Below are 20215 nucleotides of genomic sequence, written 5' to 3'. Positions count from 1 at the left end.
TCTAATTAAGGTGATTTATATAAAAGGAACGCCATCCTCAAATGAACCAACCATTTCTTCTACCTATTCTGCCTATATTAGCATACCACTTAGCCTCAGAATAAGGAATAAATCAAGCAAAAGTTAAAGGAAGCAAACTACAAGTTCAAATAGTATCTTCTAGTGGCAAATGGTAGGTAAAGGGATAGAAAGGGAGGAAAGATTTCTAACTTGCTATGTGGAAGACAGCTTCCCAGCCCAATAGTCCCTCCAAATGCAGACAGAAATCTCCAAAGGCTAAGAGTCAAATAGGTAACTAAATACCCTCACATTCACAAAAATTCATGATCTCTACTAGCAGTTATCAAAAGAAGGGGTGGGGAAAGAGGATCCAGCCAGTTCTGGTTTTACTGCAGAGAAAACAGATCTGAGGTCTGGTGTATATGTAAGTATCTACATCCTAAAACAAGAAAGGAGAGCCTTTTCTCTTCCTTGGTTTTAAACCATCTCAAATGTCAAATGATATGCCCTCTTTAATGAGAAAGTGCGAAAAATCAGATGGTTAATCTTCAGTGAATTAAGTTTATATTTATTTTACCAATTTGTTCAAAATTATCTTTCCTCTGTCAGACACTGGGACTCTCTGGGAAGCAGCTAATACTAGTCTAAGGCCAACTCTCAATTTAAGCAAAGCAGCAGACCTGGATATGATGCCACTCAGAAGGGTTTGGGGAATTCTAAATTGTAAAAAAAAATTTCTAAATGACTAAAAGCAGAGAATGAGCATAGCATTGAATTCTGAAACCCTTTCCAAATAAATTCAGAAGATCCTGACATTTCATTTCATAAGTTCATTGAAAAATAGGTTTAATACTATGCCTAGATCAGTGTCTGGTAAAGTAGGCCCTCATAAATACTTGTTGAATGAATTAATGAGTGAAGTGTCCCTAACCATCTACTATATATAGGGATTCCATTCCCATTCTCTATGAGTCAGCTCTTATCAGCTACTTCAGTCTTTAGAGCTTAAACCAGGAAAGTCTTGCCCAAGTAAGGGCCTTAAGATGGGCTAAGACAAAGACTGTGTCTGGTCTTCTATAGTGAAGAGACTAGGCCGATAATAGCATTATGTTTAAAAAAAAAAAAGTTCTCAGGTAATACAGGTCATATACGCACAACAGAGGGAGAAGTATTCTAGCTGTACTCTCCAAGTTTTCCACATCTCAGTAAATAACACCACCACCACCTACCTAGAAACTGTGACCATTTCATTTCTCATTCTCATTCTTCAAAAAACAAATTTTTTTTAATGTTTATTTATTTTTGAGAGAGAGACAGACCAAGCATGAGCAGGGGAGGGGCAGAGAGAGCGGAGACATAGAATCTGAAGCAGGCTCCAGGCTCTGAGCTGTCAGCACAGAGCTGATGTGGGGCTCAAACTCATGGACTGTGAGATCATGACCTGAGCTGAAGTCTGACGCTTAACCAACTAAGCCACCCAGGCGCCCCTCTCATTCTCCTTCTTATCAAAGTCACAATCAGGATCTTGTGCTTCTATTTCCAAGACAGATCTTTAAATATTTTCATGGATATCACCCCAGTTCAAACCACCCACATCTCTCACATAATCTCTAAATTTCTCCTTCTGTTCTCCTTGCCCTTACTTTTGCCCCTCAACAATCTATTCTCCTTAGAGTAGCCAAATTACTATTTTTAAAATGCAAATTATGGGGCGCCTGGGTGGCGCAGTCGGTTAAGCGTCCGACTTCAGCCAGGTCACGATCTCGCGGTCCGTGAGTTCGAGCCCCGCGTCGGGCTCTGGGCTGATGGCTCAGAGCCTGGAGCCTGTTTCCCATTCTGTGTCTCCCTCTCTCTCTGCCCCTCCCCCGTTCATGCTCTGTCTCTCTCTGTCCCAAAAATAAATAAAAAACGTTGAAAAAAAATTTTTTTTAATGCAAATTGTATCATTTACTTTCCTATCTAAAATCTTTCAATGGCTTCCTGCTGTATTTAAAATAAATTTCAAAATCCTTACCATGCCCTAAGGCCTTGCATGATCTAGTCTCTATTTCCCAAAATTTTAATGTTCTTCTATCTGATCTTCATGAATGCCTCCTTACCTTTTAGGTGTTCTCAGAAAAGGATTTTGATGACCTTATGTGCAGGATAAGTTAGTCAATATCAGAATATATACATTACACTGTCCTTATTTATCTCACTTGCCATGATGGATAGAACATTTTTTCACAAGTGCATACTCATACGGAAAACAATGCTCAAGGCTACAAAATAACAATATGACAGAATGGATCTGAAAGGCAATCCATTCTATCCCCACATTATACATTTTCCTACTATAACATCCTTGTAAGTGGCCAAAGCAACCCATATAAGCTTCGTCAAGAGAAACAGGTAAAAAGAGTAAGTAAGAACCACACTAAACACAACTGTCCTCCTAACTGTGGTGCCCTCTGGCTAACACTCTAGCCTCCCAGCATCTAACAACATTGTCTTTAGCTTTCCTAGTGACAATTCCTGAAGAAGCCCAACTAATTTTTCTAACCCAACTCCTACCTCTTCAATGACCTGTTACCTATTTCTTGCTAGTAGTAAACAAAACAGAAAAGGTCCCAGTCCTCATGGAAGTAATATAGGGGAAAGAGAGGGACAATAAACAAACATTCATATAAGTGAAGAATTATAAGATGTACTACAATGAAAAAGGAAAGAATGCTATCAAAGAAAATAAGAAGCCAACTCACAGTCTGGATGTGGGAGGTCAATTAGAAAAAGCCACTCTAGCGAAGTGAAAATTTAAACTATGACTTAAAAATTGAGTTAAGTAGGTAAAAAGTGGGAGAATTGCTTTCCAAATATTATTTAATCTAATTCTCAGTTTCTTCTTACATAAAATAACAGTAATAGTGGCTATATCTCAGAGGGTTGTCATAAGGATGAAAAAAGAAAATACATGTAACACAATATTCAAGAAATATTAACTATTTCTTTAATGAGTACATCTGATTTTATAATCAGAAACAAGCTTATTTTTAAGTGTCATAAAGGGTCCTTGATACTGCCAACTACAATAAATTATTGGTTTAAAAAGATGAAATATTTTCTTATCCAAAATTTTAGCTAACTTATCAGGTAATATGTCTATTGTTTTATTTGTATTTCTAAAAGTCCAGTGCTCAATTCTGTTCTTTCTGGGTGTACCAGAAATACATGTTTGACTGACTAGTTAATCTGAATGGAAAATAAATTGTTGAACAAATTAGTTACAGAGTCAAAGGATAACTATGCAAGAGGTCTTATAATTTATAATTAATCAATGCAAAAGCATTCGCAAGGCAAGAGCTTATTGCATATAAGCTCTAAAATACATTTTAAAAATCTATTAAAAAAATTTTTTAGGGGGCGCCTGGGTGGCTCAGTTAAGCATCTGACTTCGGCTCAGGTCATGATCTCACATATCCAATGAACTCAAGCCCCACTTCTGGTGAGTCCCACTTATCTCTCTCTCTCTGCCTCTCACTTACTTGCACTCTCTCTGTCTCTGTCTTTCTCTCTCTCTCTCTCAAAAAATAAGTAAATAAATGAAATGAAAAAAATTGTTAATGTTTATTTAATGTTTACTGACTTAATGTTTATTAATGAGAGAGTGCATGCAGGCATGGGAGGGGCAGAGAGAGAGGGGAACAGAGTATCCAAAGCTCTGCACCAACAGCAGGGAGCCCGATGCGGGACATGAACCCACATACCATGAGATCATGACCTGAGTGGAATGCTTAACCTACTGAGTCACCCAGGCACCCCTAAATAAAATAATTTTTTAAGTTTATTTATTTTGAGAGAGAGAGAGTGTGTGTGTGTGCACACGTGCAGGCATGCACACGCTAAATGGGGAGGGACAGAAAGAGAGAACCTAAGCAGGCTCTGCAATGTCAGCTCCGAGCTGGTGCAGAGCCTGATGTGGGGCTTGAACTCACAAACCTGAGAAATCATGACCTGAGCCAAAATCAAGAGTCTGATGCTTAACCAAATGAGCCACCCAGGCTCCCTTAAAAGAATTTTTAAAAGAAAATTCACCTCTACTTCACTTTTTAAATGGCATAAAACATGCTTCATTTTCCCCCATTCAATCAGTCAGTATCTATAGTGTCTTTTAATATGAGGTACTGCTGGGAAATCACAGATATGCAGATGAGTAAAATACTATCCCTACAATAACCAGCAACTAATTTGTTTTATGAAGCACTTTCATCTCATTTGAACCTTGCAACACCCTGAAACATTCTTGTTATCTTTTTTTTTTTTAATAAATAAGGAAATCAAGCCTAGAGAATTTCAATAATTTGCCTATGGTTACTCAACTAGTAATAGTGGGGCCTGACATTTTATCTGAGCATTTTGACCCCAAAGCCTGGGTTCCTTCTACTCTGGAAGCTTACATTTACATAGAGAAACCAAAGCAAAAATAACTTCAATACATGGCAGAATGTGTAATAACAGAGGTACATACACAGACACAGACATACAGACAAACACAAAAACTATTCAGGAGAAGAAGATCAATGGAGGGGAACATTATGAACAAATTTGGCGAGGAGAGGGGAGCAAGCACTGGCAAAGAAAGAATCAGAAAAGGTTTTATAGAGAAATAAGTGGACTTTGAGCCAAGTCCTGAAGGGAGAGAAGATTTCTATACAGGATAAAGGGGAAGAGTACATCCTAGGATGAAGAAATATGAATAAGGAGGCAAAAAAAAAAAAAAAAAACATAGACCGTGTTTCGTAAACACATGAAAACCAGTTTGTTTGAATAACAAAGTATTCATTAAAGAAGAGGAGACCTAGCAGAAAAAAGGCAAGATGATGTTAGAGCACAGAGGACTACAATACCAAGCTAAAAGTTTATCCTGGATTCCATATTTTAACCCTAGCTGTATTTCAGAATAACCTATGAACTTATTTTTTTATATATACAGTTTATTTATTTAGTTAGGGAGAGAGTACACGAGCCGGGCAGGGGAAGAGAGAGAGGAGAGATAGAGAATACCAAGCAGGTTCTGCACTGTCAGTGCAGAGCCCAATGCAGGACTCAAACAAAACTGCAAGATAATGATCTGAAGTGAAACCAAGAGTCAGACGCTTAACTGACTGAACCACCCAGGCACCCCCTATGGAGTATATTAATTTATTTTTAAATACAGGTGCCTAGGCCTCCGCCAAGACTTTAATTCAGTGGGTCTTGTGTGAGGTTCTGGCATCTGCACTTTCTAAAAAGCTCCTAAGCAATTCTGGTAAGCAACTAAGGTTATAAAACTACACTGTAGGGGCATCAGGGTGGCTCAGTTAAGCATCTGACTGTTGGTTTTGGCTGGGGTCATGATCTCACATTTCGTGGGTTCAAGCTCCATGTTGGGCTCTGCACTGATAATGTGGAACCTGGTTGGGATTCTCTCTCTCTCTCTCTCTCTCTCTCTCTCTCTCTCTCTCAAAAATAAATAAATAAAAATTTAAAAAAACTATACTGTAATCAATGAAGAAATCACTGAAGGTTTTGAGCCAGAAAATGCCACTGATTATTCATTTATTCATTCAATCAACAAATATGATAAGCAGCTATCATTTGTCAGGCACTATGCTAGGAATCAACTGGTATCAGTGTAAACAAAATGGTCCTTGCCATTAAGGAATTTATAATCTACAAATGCAAACAGTGAATAAAAATCAATGATAAGTATTATTGTAATATGGAAGCATATAGGAGAGATACCTAACCTTATGAGATCAGAAAAGACTTCTGAGAGAAAATAATATATGTAACCTGGATTCTGAAGGTTAAGTAGGAGTTGGCTCGGCCAATGGGAGATGGAGAGGTTGTGTTATAGGCAGAGGGAAGAACTAGTACAGAGGATCAGAGGTGGAAAGGGTCATGTCCCATTTGAGGTTAATAACTGTGGTGCATAACTGAGACAGGAGCAAAGAGGTCAGAGAAGTGAGCAGTGAGGCCACACAGACAAGCAGAAGTAGGATTAGATGTTTTGACTTGACCCTGAGGGCAATGAAGAGCTATAGAAGGGTTTATGCAGGGAGAAACAAAATTAGATTTGTATTAAACATGGTGTTTATGTCCATCAAATGGATGAATGGGTAAGTAAAATATGGTATACATTTACAATGGAATATTTTTCATCCTTAAAAAGGAAGAAAATCCCGTCACACGTTACAACATTGATGAACCTTTAGGACATTATGCTAAGTGAAATAAGCCCGTCACAAAAAGACAAATGCTATATGAGTCCACTTCTATGAGGTACCTGGAGCAGTCAAAATCACAGAAACAGAAAGTAGAAGATGAAAAAGATCTGGAGGTCTGTTGCACAATAATGTAAACATATTTAATACTATTGAACTGTACGCTTAAAAATGGCTAAGATGGTTAAAAAACAGATTTGTATTTTAGAAGGACCACTCGTCTGGCAACATGGACAGTATGGATTTTAGGTGAGGAAGAAGACTGATAGACTAGTCAGGTTACTGCAAGATGATGGCAGAGGAACTGGTGTAAAGTGAATGGATTCAAGATAGTAAGAAGATAAAGTGGACAGGACATTGTGATTGATAAGACATAGAAAATGGGAAAGGTCAGGGATGAAGGAAAAGAGAACTATCAGCTAAGATAGTAGAAAAGCTAAGCGCTATATTAATACTTTTACAAATCATTACTTAAACATTTATGAAGCAGCTACTTGTGCCATGCACCAGAAGGCTTTAGGCAATTGTTCTGCCACCTTCATAGACCAGCTTCTCTTTTTCGAAGTTCAGCTAAACTGGCCTTTGACACAAAGTGTCTGCTTAGTAATTATTTGTTGAGTAGAAAATAAATATAATCAAAAATAAATAAATAAATAAATAAGCAAACAAGCGTAAGCAATTACTACAGGAAAGTGAAATGTGCTAAAATGAGCATGTTGAGGACAGAAATGCTTATGATTCACTTTGGAAATTGTTGATCTAAGAATTTACTATATAGGCAAATAATGGTGACCGTGATAGCAAGAAAAGACCAACATAAAGAACAAGTAAACATAGAAAATGCAGATAGTGGGGGCGCCTGGGTGGCTCAGTCCGTTAAGACTGCGACTTCAGCTCAGGTCATGATCTCACAGTACTTGAGTTCGAGCCCCATGTAGGGCTCTGTGCTGACAGCTGGGAGCCTGGAGCCTGCTTCAGATTCTGTGTCTCCCTCTCTCTCTGCCCCTCCCCCGCTCATGCTCTGTCTCTCTCTCTCTCTGTCAAAAAATAAATAAACATAAAAAAAAATTTTTTTAAAAGAAAGTGCAGATAGTGATGATGTTTCAGGTGTAGGAATGCTGAAATGGAGTACCAGGAATGTATGAGAGGTATATTGGGAAACCACCCTCCTTCCACTGTCTTCATTCTTGCTACAGTATCCAAAGTAGGAACAGCTCTCAAGTGCCTACATAGACCCACCTGTGAATGATACCACTTATCAAATTAAGAAAAGTACACTTGTCAAAACTTCTGTTAAAAACTGGTTTAGCCTAGGGGCGCCTGGGTGGCGCAGTCGGTTAAGCGTCCGACTTCAGCCAGGTCACGATCTCGCGGTCCGTGAGTTCGAGCCCCGCGTCGGGCTCTGGGCTGATGGCTCAGAGCCTGGAGCCTGTTTCCGATTCTGTGTCTCCCTCTCTCTCTGCCCCTCCCCCGTTCATGCTCTGTCTCTCTCTGTCCCAAAAATAAATAAACGTTGAAAAAAAAAATTTAAAGAAAAAAAAAACTGGTTTAGCCTAAACTCAAAAAGAGCTCTATGAATTCAGTTGCCACACTAGTCTCACAGTCATGGAGAGGATCAGGAGAAAGATTAGCTAGAAATCCCCTAAAGCACTTTTCTAAATCCTCCAGCTGTCTTATCACTACCAACACTGAGAAAAGATTCATCAAATGGATGGCCAAAACAACCTTGAAAGAGGCAAATGTCTTTGTGCAAACAGACTAACTGCTGTAAATCCAAGTGTTGGGAAGCAGTATTCATTCATTCATCCATTTATCCACTTGCTCAACTAGTATTTATTGCATGCCTTTATGTGCCAGTTGCTGACGATTCAGTAGTGAATAAAATAACCAAACCCAAGGAGCTTAAAGTCTGGTAAACACAGGATTACAGTGAGCCAGAACTTGATTCAAATTCCAGCTCCACTACTCAGCTAAAGAGATCTTAAATTCTCTGCCCTCCTCTCTCTCTCCCTCTCTCTCTCTCTCTCTCTCTCTCTCTATATATATATATAGATAGATAGATAGATATGGATAGATAGATATCTATTATATATAATAGATATATATATCTATAATAGATATATAATATATAATATATATATCTATATCTATATTATATTATATTATATTAATATATATATATCTATTATATCTATAGATATCTATATAGATATCTATATATATAGATATATATCTATATATCTATTATATATCTATTATATATAATAGATATTATATATAATAGATATCTATCCATAGATATCCATAGATAGATATCTATTATATATAATAGATATATATGGTAAAAAAAAAAAAGGGGGTGCTTGGCTGACTCAGTCAGTGGAGCACACAACTCTTGATCATGGGGTCATGAGTTTGAGGCCCATGCTGGGTGTAGAGAAAAGAAAAAAAAAAAGAAAAGAAAAGGAGAGGAGAGGAGAAAGAAAGACAACTTAATTAATAATATTTTCATTATTATTACCCAAGAAGTAACACAACAGTTGAAAAATGCCTCCTTCCAAATCAGTGGAATGTTTTCTAGTGAAAAAGCTAATAAACAGGAACTGAACAAGTAAGGTATCACTCAGAGTACTCCTTGGAATCCCTGTGCTCTATAAAGTTATGTCCACTTGGATGTCCAATAAATATTTCAAACTCAATCTATTCAAAACTGACATCTCAGGGTGCCTGGGTGGCTCAGTCAGTTAAGCATCCAGCTCTTTTTTTTATTATTTTTAAAAAAAAAATTTTTTTTTCAACGTTTATTTATTTTTGGGACAGAGAGAGACAGAGCATGAACGGGGGAGGGGCAGAGAGAGAGGGAGACACAGAATCGGAAACAGGCTCCAGGCTCCGAGCCATCAGCCCAGAGCCCGACGCGGGGCTCGAACTCACGGACCGCGAGATCGTGACCTGGCTGAAGTCGGACGCTTAACCGACTGCGCACCCAGGCGCCCCGCCAGCTCTTGACTTCAGCTCAGGTCATAATCTCATGGTTAGTGGGTTCAAGCCCCGCATCAGATTCTGCACTAACAGTACGGAGCTGGCTTGGGATTCTGTCTCCCTCTCTCTCTGCCTCTCCCCTGCTAACTCTTCTCTATATCTCAAAAATAAATAAAAATAAACTTAAAAAAAAAAAAACCTGACCTCTCAGTCATCTTCCATCTTGTATCCTATAGTCTTCCCCATCTCCATTAATAGAAACTCTATCCAAAGTTTTTGTTTTTGTTCTGACCAAAAATCTCAGAGCTATCCTTGAGTCCCTTTATCTTCTCACAGCCCATACCCAATGCATCAGGAAAGCCTCGTTTACTCTCAAAATAGATCCAGAATCAACAGAAGCACAGCTACTGCTACAACTACAACTCTGGTCCAAGTTACCATCATCTCTCACCCTTTCTGCATAGTCTTTATTTCTTGTACAGACTCTATTGCAATTGTCACTTAACTAGTCTTCCTGCTTTCACCCTTGCCTCCTTTTCAGTCTATTCACCTCACAGTAGCCAGAGTGATCTTTTTAAAAGATAAGTCACATAATGTCATACCTCTACTCAAAAACCCCAAAGACTTCACAATTCCTGAGTAAAAGCTGAAGTTCTTACAATGGTCTATAAGACCATGTGATCTGATCCCACATTTCCTCTCTGACTCACATCTACTATACTTTTCACTTTCTCCTCTGCAGCCATATCACCTTCCTTGGAGTTCTTCAACCATACCAGGCACATTTCTGCCTCCATGTCTTTGCCCTTGTTGTTCCCACTTCCTAGAACACTCTTTCCCCAGATGTTCATGTAGCTAATCCCTTAATTCCTTAATTTTTGTTTCTTCTGTGAGACCTCCCCTGTCCATATAGTGAAACTGCAAACACACCCACAGCACTTAAACCATATATATTCCAATTTGTTTTCCTGTTTAGTCTAACTCCTCTACCCACCCCCTACTGATTACAATATAAATTCCATGAGGGAAAAGATTATTTTTTGTTCATTATTACATTCCCAATACCTGGAATAGTGCTAGATACATAGTAGGAGCCCAATAAACATTTTTAGAATGAGTAAATGAGCCAGAAACAAGTTAGCAAGTCAGGGGAAAACTGCCTTAAGAATAAAGTAAACTAAATGAACTCTTCTATTATTTGTGGGTTAGACTGCCAACCTCAAATTCTTGTTTTTCAAATGTCATAGGGAGTTACCAAAAATAAGGGCAGAAAACATGAGCCACAATTTATTTACAGATTTTTTATTACTAAATGACCAAACCAAAAAACTTTAATAAAAGTTACCTTTTTCAAAAGTAAAGATGCCAACACGTATTTACAGAAATGCTTTTAGCTATTTTTACAAGTATAAATGAAATAAACTTCTGGTTATGAAAGAACTTGAGATGTGGCATTTCATACTATTTGTGACCTTGGGCTCTTTCCACTGGGGCTAATTCAGCTTTCTCAGAGTTGGGTCTACACTAAACAATCTACTCTAAACACATCCTAAACATATACTATGAGCCTAGTCACACAAAGCATTATCATTGACCCTATTTAGGAGACTGAGGTCCATTAGAGAGCCTGGGATTTGACATAACTTGGAAAGTGGGAGGGAGAAGAGATATAAGGGCATCCCAGGTCCTAGAAGGCACATCTAAGGCCAGCAGGTGTAGAAGACAGCAGAAGACCCACCTAACTAAAGGGAGAGCTATGTATTCTGAAATAAAATAGTCTAGAATGCTACACAGAAGTTTTAAAACAGAAGCATCACATTATCAAAGTATGCCTAATGGATTATTTGAGTACTGATATGCCAAACTGAAGCAAAGAAAGACTAGAGACAGGAAAAACAGCCACAAAGTCTTTGTAGGAATCAAGGCATGGAATAACATCATGGCAAGAATGCAGAGAAAGGAGAATCAGACATCACAAAGAAAGTAAGAGGATTGGGAACTGATTAAATTCAAGAGATGAGAAAATGTAAAAACTAATTCTGTAGTTTTCTTTTCGAGGAATAAGTATTCTAACAATAGAAAATGGTAAGATTGAAGAATGACCTAACAGAGTTATGTTCTATTTGAAATACTAGTAACATAATTGAATGGAAAACAGGAGATGACAGAAAAAAAGAATATGAAGTATAACAAGTAACAACTCTCAAAATATATGGATATCTAAGAGTTAACAGCATGGAATAATGGCTGGATATTTAAAAAGAGCTTTTGGGGTACCTGCGTGGCTCAGTTGGTTGAGCATCCGACTTTGGCTCAGGTCATGATCTCACAGTTTGTAGATTCAAGCCCTGAGTTGGGCTCTGTGCTGACAGTGCGGAGCCTGCTTGGGGTTCTCTCTCTCTCTCTCTCTCTGCCCCTCCCCTGCTTGAGCTCTCTCTCTTTCAAAAATAAACATTAAAAAAAAAAAAAAAGCAAAGAGGTTAGAGTGGAAGAGAGTCAAAGCATAAGAGACTCTTAAAAACTGAGAACAAACTGAGGGTTGATGGGGGGTGGGAGGGAGGAGAGGGTGGGTGATGGGTATTGAGGAGGGCACCTTTTGGGATGAGCACTGGGTGTTGTATGGAAACCAATTTGACAATAAACTTCATATATTGGGGGAAAAAAACCCTAAAAAAAAAAAAAAAAAAAGCTTTTAAGGAAGGACATAGTAAGAAATTTCTTACTACCCCAGTCACTAAACACTGAGTCCCTGAAAGACATTGCAGTGGAATAAAAATGGTCAGTGAGATGTAGAGTCTGATAATTCCCCTCCCTATGAATCAGATCTGACCAACAGAATGCAGCTTAAGTGACATTCTGGAACTTCCAAAGGTATGTCATAAGAAATCTTTCAGTTTTCACTTGGGTGGCTTATACCTCTCGCCAGTCACCACATAAAAAGTCTATCTTGAGATCGCCAAGCTGTGGGAAGCTCAAGCCATATGGAGATGACCCAGAGAATGAGACACCATGTAGTGAAAGACAGGGGCCAAAACACCTTCATTCACTGTGGCACCAGGCATACGAATGAAGCAGCCATCCTGGAAGTGGGTCCTCTAGCTGATACATGAGCATCAGAGACCTAGCAAAGCTCTTCCAAATTCCTGACCTACAAAATCATAAGCAAAATAAAATGGTTGTTTTAAATTACTGAGTTTTAGGGTAGTTTGTTATACATCAATAAATAGGGAAATAGGTTTATTTTTTTATCTTGATAAGTCCCGAGCCTAGCAGAATACCTAGCCTACAGCAAATTCACTCCAAATGTTATGTGTAAAGTGAACCTCTTTCTTCCCTTGCAGTTCACATCCTGTCATTTCTTCTACACCCATCATTCCTTTAGAAGTCCTGGGTCACAGGGGCAATCATTGTTGGCACATCTGGAATGTTCTCTTAACTATCATGTAGTAGTAAAGGCCCCCCCACAAAGCCACCCCAAGCTTCAAAGATAGGCATGGCTATGCTGCCAAAGTTAACCCAAGGCAGGCACAAGACAATATCGCATCTGGCTCAAGGTAAATAAGGCCAACATAATACTCTGTACTGGGCTACACAGAAACAAAAAAGAAAGAAGCAGACACAACTAATAGCAATATCACTGCACACCAAGAAACTGGAATCGGGGTCTGGCTGCTCATTTTTATAAATAATACATGAGTTTGGTCACTGAACCGACAGAGTTTCCTTTCATTGTAAGCTCTCTGATTATATAAGGCTTCTTATAAGTCTGACAAGAAACAACACATATCAACCCACATAAACAAGGAATTTTCAAAGTAACTATTCTTTTAAAAAGAAAGAAGGTGTACAATGGGGGTGGAAATGGTGAGTGAGAAGAGGATGAGGGCTATGTGAATAAAAAGTTCTTTTCAGCCGCCTGCAGGGCTGATCCATTCCCTCGTGAGCTAAGAGTGTTTCTTCTTTTTTTTCCTAATGTTTATTTTCTTTTTGAGACAGAGAGCACAAGCAGGAAGGGCAGAGAATGGGGGAACAGAGGAACTGAAGCAAGCGGGCTCTCTACTGACAGCAGAGAACCCGGGGCAGGGCTGGAACTCACAAATTGTCAGATCATGACCTGAGCCAAAGTCGGACTTTTTTTTTTTTTAACATTTATTTATTTTTGAGGCAGAGAGAGACAGAGCATGAATGGGGGAGGGTCAGAGAGAGAGGGAGACACAGAATCCGAAACAAGCTCCAGGTTCTGAGCTGTCAGCACAGAGCCCGACTCGAGGCTCAAACTCACAGACCGCAAGATCATGACCTGAGCCAAAGTCGGGCACCAGCTGACTGAGCCACCCAGGCGCCCCTTAAATTTTTTTTTAACGTTTATTTATTTTTGCAAAGTCGGACATTTAACCAACAGAGCCACCTAGGTGCCCCTGGGGTCTTTTTTTTTTTTAATTTTTAAAAATGTTTTTATTTATTTTTGAAGGAGAGAGAGACAGAGCATGAGCAGGGGAGGAGCAGAGAGAGAAGGAGACATAGAATTTGAAGCAGGCTCCAGGCTCTAAGCTGTCAGCATAGAGCCCGATGCGGGGCTCAAACTCACGAACTGGGAGATCATGACCTGAGCCAAAGTCGGGAGCTTAACCGACTGAGCCACCCAGGCGCCCCTGGAATGTTTCTTTCAATACCAAGTATCTGCCTGAGGTCACTTTGCTATAAAGAGAATGAATCACCTCACTAGGTCAAGTAATTGCCAAGTGGTTCTTACTGGCACAGTGGGGAGAAAAAGCATAATTTCTCCTAGAAAAGGCAAGAGAGACCCCAAAATATCTGCCAAGCAATTCTTTTCTTTTGCTGACTCTTTTGACCAGAGAGTACTGTCACTTGAGATCCCTACCCGACAATCTTATATTCCACTCATTCCCAAATTTCCAATCTTCTAGGCACTGAAAGGTCCTGCACAAAGAAGCCCCTTAGACTGTTTGATTATGAGGATATTTCTCTCTTTGTGCCTTTCTTAACAAGCTTAAGAAGAAGGCATGATGAGATGACACATACTCTGTCTGGAAGAATCTCTCTCTTGTCTGTCTTTGACAATCTCCCACACCTCCATCTTGGATATGGAAGAGAAAACATATAGCATGTAAGTTGGTGGCAGCTACTTTTTGAGTAGAATGACATCCAACTTTAGGATGAAGTTGACAATATAAAGACAGAGTGAAGAGACAGAAAGACGTGGGGCCTCTAAATAACATTTAGCTGCTGAATTAAACCAACCCTTAACCTAATAAAACTGCTGGAATTCCAGTTATATGAGTCATTTTGTTGTTTAAGGCTTTGTGACTATTTTCCATTACTTGCCAACCAAACACATTCTAATATATCCAATAACCAGGAAATATTTTTACCAAATAACAAAAAAATATATAAATAGAATCAAATTCTACAAATACTATACATGCTACACATACAAGAACATGTGGGGAATATGCATAAGTGCTTAGCACTGTGGGGAATAGATAAGTGAATTAAGGACAGTGTGTTAAAATGGAATGGGTATAGGCTTTGAAGTCAAATGAATCTGGATCCAAATCCTACTTTGGGAATTCATTTAATTTCTCTAAGCCTAGTTTTCTCATCTATAAAATGGAGAAACTATGACTACAGAATTGTGAATTGTACCTAATATATAAAGCATTTTTTTATTTTTTATTTATTTATTTATTTTTTATTTTTATTTTTATTTTTTTTTAGTCATTACTCTTTGGTTTCCTTTATTTTTTTTTATATATATATGAAATTTATTGACAAATTGGTTTCCATACAACACCCAGTGCTCATCCCAAAAGATGCCCTCCTAATACCCATCACCCACCCTCCCCTCCCTCCCACCCCCCATCAACCCTCAGTTTGTTCTCAGTTTTTAACAGTCTCTTATGCTTTGGCTCTCTCCCACTCTAACGTCTTTTTTTTTTTTTTTCCTTCCCCTCCCCCATGGGTTCCTGTTGAGTTTCTCAGGATCCACATAAGAGTGAAACCATATGGTATCTGTCTTTCTCTGTATGGCTTATTTCACTTAGCATTACACTCTCCAGTTCCATCCACGTTGCTACAAAAGGCCATATTTCATTTTTTCTCATTGCTACATAGTATCACCTCACACCAGTAAGAGTGGCCAAAATGAACAAATCAGGAGACTATAGATGCTGGAGAGGATGTGGAGAAACGGGAACCCTCTTGCACTGTTGGTGGGAATGCAAATTGGTGCAGCCGCTCTGGAAAGCAGTGTGGAGGTTCCTCAGAAAATTAAAAATAGACCTACCCTATGACCCAGCAATAGCACTGCTAGGGATTTACCCAAGGGATACAGGAGTACTGATGCATAGGGGCACTTGTACCCCAATGTTCATAGCAGCACTCTCAACAATAGCCAAATTATGGAAAGAGCCTAAATGTCCATCAACTGATGAATGGATAAAGAAATTGTGGTTTATATACACAATGGAATACTACGTAGTAAAGCATTTTTTTTAAATGAGAGAAAGTCTTTACCCTCAATTAGAGTAGAAAAGACAAATAATTATGATCTGCTAATTGGGATATTTATCAGGTATGGGAAAGTGCAACAGTGGTTCCAGTTCTTCACCCTTTATGGAATCTATGCCCTCTGACATATAACTTTGCAGTATGCTCCCAATGTGGACTCAGGCATGTGACTTGTTTTGTCCAATGGGGATGTTGGCCAAGCAAACTTGAATATAGGCAGAATCATGAAAAGCACTTATGCAAATGGCTGGCATACTCTTGCTATTCTGGTATCATCATGTCCAGGCTAGTCCACTGGTCCCAGAAGAAGGATGAGAAGCAGCTAGAGCAAAGCGGTCCCAGCAAAGCCCAACCTAGATCAGACTACCGGATGACCTGACAGATGCATGAATGAGCCCAAGTGAGACTAGCAGAAGTGCTCAACTTGCAGATGTACAAGAAATAAATGTTTATTGTTGTATTCTTTTGAGGTTTTATGGTTGGACATTATATAGCAATAGTTAACTAATAATACAAAGGGTTATATTTTCTGTCTTTAAAAACTGAAGATTTCCACTTCCTTGATACTCATGACCAAATGAAAGACAATGTTAGGTCTCCTGAGTCAAAGAAATACTTATGGAACACTCCTATTTGATACATGAAATTTAAAAGGTTCTGTTTGATCTTTTACCAAACTGTTTTCTCTATAACAAACAACTCGTTTGCTTAAAAACTCAGAAGTCTATACTTACTACAGGTAAAACTACCGGTGGTAGTTAGTAGTACCTAACTGTCTGATTGTTCCAAGTTCAGTTAATGTCTACAATTACAAACAACACTCACAGAAATGGTTAAAGCCTAAAAAAGTCCAGATCACTACTGTATACGAGAAGTACTCTTCCTAATAATATCAACACTTTACAGGCACTAACAAGAGCTATGTTTGTCTACTGTAATTATTGAAAAATTATTTTAAGAGAAATAAAGAATGGTGTTCACATTACTGTAAAGAGCAGGCATTCCACCAATCAAGAGTTCCATCCAAGTTCCCAATGCTGTGCTAGATGTTAGTAGTAATTTATTTTTATAATCCTTAGTGAAACCAAAAGTGTGCTGCCAAATTCAATTCTAAGACAAACATGTGAGTCCTCAGATATCTATGCCATAACGGCCCTTGGGGATCCCCTTCTGAAAATAACCAGTAACATTTGGATATTTGGCCTAAATGACCATCAGCCTATTAACATCACAATAAAAATTATAAGTTATGCCAATATCTGATTAATGATACTGGAAATATACACTTTTTCACAAAGCAGGCACTGTATGTTGTATATGGCTATAACAAGCTAACAAACACAGAGAATATTACTTAAGTGCAACATGGCCAAAAGAATGCTGCATTAAGAGCATTCATTTCTGCCATTTCGACTACACTCCACTTCTAAATTTACAACTTGATCACAGATTTTTCTTTTAATGTTTATTTAGTTTGAGAGAGAGAGAGAGAAAGAGAGAGAGAGAGAGAGAGAGAGAGAGAGAGTGCGAGTGGGGCAGGGGCAAAGAGAGAGGGAGACACAGAATCCGAAGCAGGCTCCAGGCTCTGAGCTGTCAGTGCAGAGCCCGATGTGGGGCTCAAACTCGCAAACTGCAAGATCATGACCTGAGCCTAAGTTGGATGCTTAACTGACTAAGCCACCCAGGCGCTCCATGATCACAGATTTTAAAGCATGTTCTTTGTCAGAAAAACCAACATACAAGCCCTTCCAGTAAACTGACATTTCAGAGAACAATGATACAAACATGGAGTACAACAAATACTTTAACAATTATTAGTGTCAGAGCTCTGGCAGAAAGCTTGAGAGAAGGAGAGAGTTTTGTCTTTGAAGAATTTATAGACTCACTTCTGAGAAAAGAAATACACAGAAAATGTTTTTGATTTGAAATGCTGGTTATGGGCGGGTTCATTTGTAAAAATTTAGTGACCTGTACACATTTCATATGTTACAACATTTCTGTTATGTCACACTTCAATAAAAAGGGTTTTTTTTAAGTTTATTTATTTTTGAGAGAGAGAGAAAGTGCAAGTCGGAGAGGGGCAGACAATGAGGGAAAAAGAGAATCCCAAGTAAGCTGTATGCTGTCAGCGTGGAGCATGATGTGGGGCTTGAATCCACAAGCCATGAGATCATGACCTGAGCTGAAGTCAGACACTTAACCCACTCAGCCATCCAGGCGTACCCAATAAAAAGTTTCTAAAATTTTTAATAACATTAACCACAGAATTGAACTAAGTATCAAATGAAAAATATTGACAATTTAAGGAGTTTGGGAGGGACCAGTCATTGCTAATAATAAAAGCTGTAACAGTTAAAATGTACTAAGCAATTACTATATGCCAGCCACTGTGCTAAATAAGCATTTTATATTTCATCCTCACAAAATCCCTGTGAGGTCATCTTCTTATCAGTAGGATCTGCTACAATTACTGACTCCCTCCTTCTTGAAACTCCTTCCTTTCCATTCCAGGCCAATACACGCTCGTGGTTTCTCTTCCTACCTCACTAACCACTCCCTCTCAAAATGTCTTCTCCTCAGACTTTTAAAATTAAATACTTTAGGATTCAGCTATTGGTCCTCTTTTCTATCTAGACTCCCTGGAACAGATACTATTATTTTTTTTTATTCCCATTTTACAGACAACACCACTGAGACACAGAGAAATTCAAACCTAGGCAATCAAGACTTCAGAGTCCATGCTCTTAACCACCTCATTATTCTGCCTTCTTTGGCCTTCCATATGAGAGGCAGGACAGAACTATACACATTCCACATTCTGGTGCCCTCAGTAACTGAGAAAAGAGACACAGAGTGAGGTACATGGGACCTTCCTTTATCAGATATTAGGGACAAATATAGGGCACCAAGCCAGCAGGAAACCAATACTTGCAAATTCTGTTAAACAATTTTCCTTCCTAAGTTTCTTCACTTTGTATTTTGATACTTACTTCCTAAGGAGGAATGTGAATACATTCTAGAACATAGACTCTTAAATCTAGATGCTCATTTGAATAATCTTGGGGAGCTTTAAGAACACATATGGGCCCTATGAAGACCTACAAAGCCTAGAAGATTCCAGGAAGCTGTGTTTCTGAGAAGGATCCAAGTAAATTCTGAGTTGATAGGTCAGTACCTAAGTTTAGGAAGCCTTTGTTCTAGAGAGGATTCTCTGGTCCTCAGAGGCTAAGTAGTGGCTTTACTACCTAGAAAAGACTGAAAATGAAATAAGACTGAAGATGTAAACTGATTCCAAGGAGTAATAAGACCAATCAGGACACTAGAACAGTGATTGTGGAATTCTATATCAGGACACCAAATGTTTCTGGATAGTCCGGGAATTTGTTGCCATGAAATAATCTGCAGCCAAGTGATGTCTCCCTTAGCTTTGGAAGGGGTCATCCGGGAAGCAAGAATCAGTATAACATTTGAGCACTCATATTCTCAGATTATTCACAAATATTATGAGAGAATCCAAGAGTATTAATAGATATGGCTATTTTCCCCAGGCAAGAGAAGAAAGCATTGTTAACACTGTCATTTTTGTATAAATATAAATGCATACACATTTTGCTAACATTATGCAAGTAACAGTATGGAACCACAAATGCTAAAACTAAGGCAAAGAAGTCACTTCAATATGCTTAAGTCTTACCTCTGTAAGTGCATGCAATTGTCCTTGATGTACACACACACCCATGAACCTATGGAACAACAACAAAAAAATTTTTAGCAAAGGAAAACAATATAACTGCCATATAAAGAAACTAGTTTAGCTACTCATGCATTGGAAATAATCCAATACCTGTGAACTCTTCTGGGTTCTTGTATAATGCTGCAGCCTCTCAACTTTGATATCAGGCTGGTAATTTTTGTTTTCCTTTAACTTTATTTATTTTTGAGAGAGAAGTAGAGAGCAAGCAGAGGAGGGGCAGAGAGAGAGAGGGAGAGCGAGAATCCCAAACAGGCTCTGTGCTTTCAGCACAGATCCTGACACAGGGCTCAATCCCATAAACCGTGAGAACAATGACCTGAGCCAAAATCAAGAGTCTGACCCGTAACTGACTGAGCCACTCAGGCATCCCTCATTTGTTACCAAACTTTAATAGGTTACATTCACTATCTACATTTCTTTAACCTTCGTTCGTTCCTAAACTCATTATAATTTGCCCTCTGCCAATATCACTTTTTTTTTTAATCTTTATTTTTGAGAGAGACAGAGACAGAGCGAGAGCAGGGCAGGGGCAGAGAGAGAGGGAGACAATCTGAAGCAGGCTCCAGGCTCTGAGCTGTCAGCACAGAGCCCAACGCGGGGCTTGAACTCACGGACTGTGAGATCATGACCTGAGATGAAGTCGGACGCTTAACCGACAGAGCCACCCAGGCACCTCAGCCAATATCACTCTTTAGTAACTAACCAT

The 20215-nt window shown here is 38.8% G+C and overlaps 1 protein-coding gene across 1 annotated transcript in view; it reads right to left on the bottom strand.

Moving 5' to 3' along the window:
- The window catches only part of TESK2 (testis associated actin remodelling kinase 2), a 106033-nt gene that overhangs the window by 22187 nt on the left and 63631 nt on the right, over positions 1-20215 (bottom strand). The window contains exon 3 of the mRNA XM_047083771.1: positions 19450-19498. Within this exon, the coding sequence (XP_046939727.1) occupies positions 19450-19498 (49 nt within the window). The remainder of the gene's footprint in view (positions 1-19449; positions 19499-20215) is intronic.

This window comes from Lynx rufus, unplaced genomic scaffold (genome assembly GCF_022079265.1).
Source record: "Lynx rufus isolate CCGP_SWC_20201006 ecotype Redwood Valley unplaced genomic scaffold, mLynRuf1.p SCAF_2, whole genome shotgun sequence".
In the NCBI taxonomy this organism is placed as follows: Eukaryota; Metazoa; Chordata; class Mammalia; order Carnivora; family Felidae; genus Lynx; species Lynx rufus.
The sequence above is the reverse complement of the archived record's forward strand: the minus strand, read 5'-3'. Positions and strand labels throughout refer to the sequence as shown.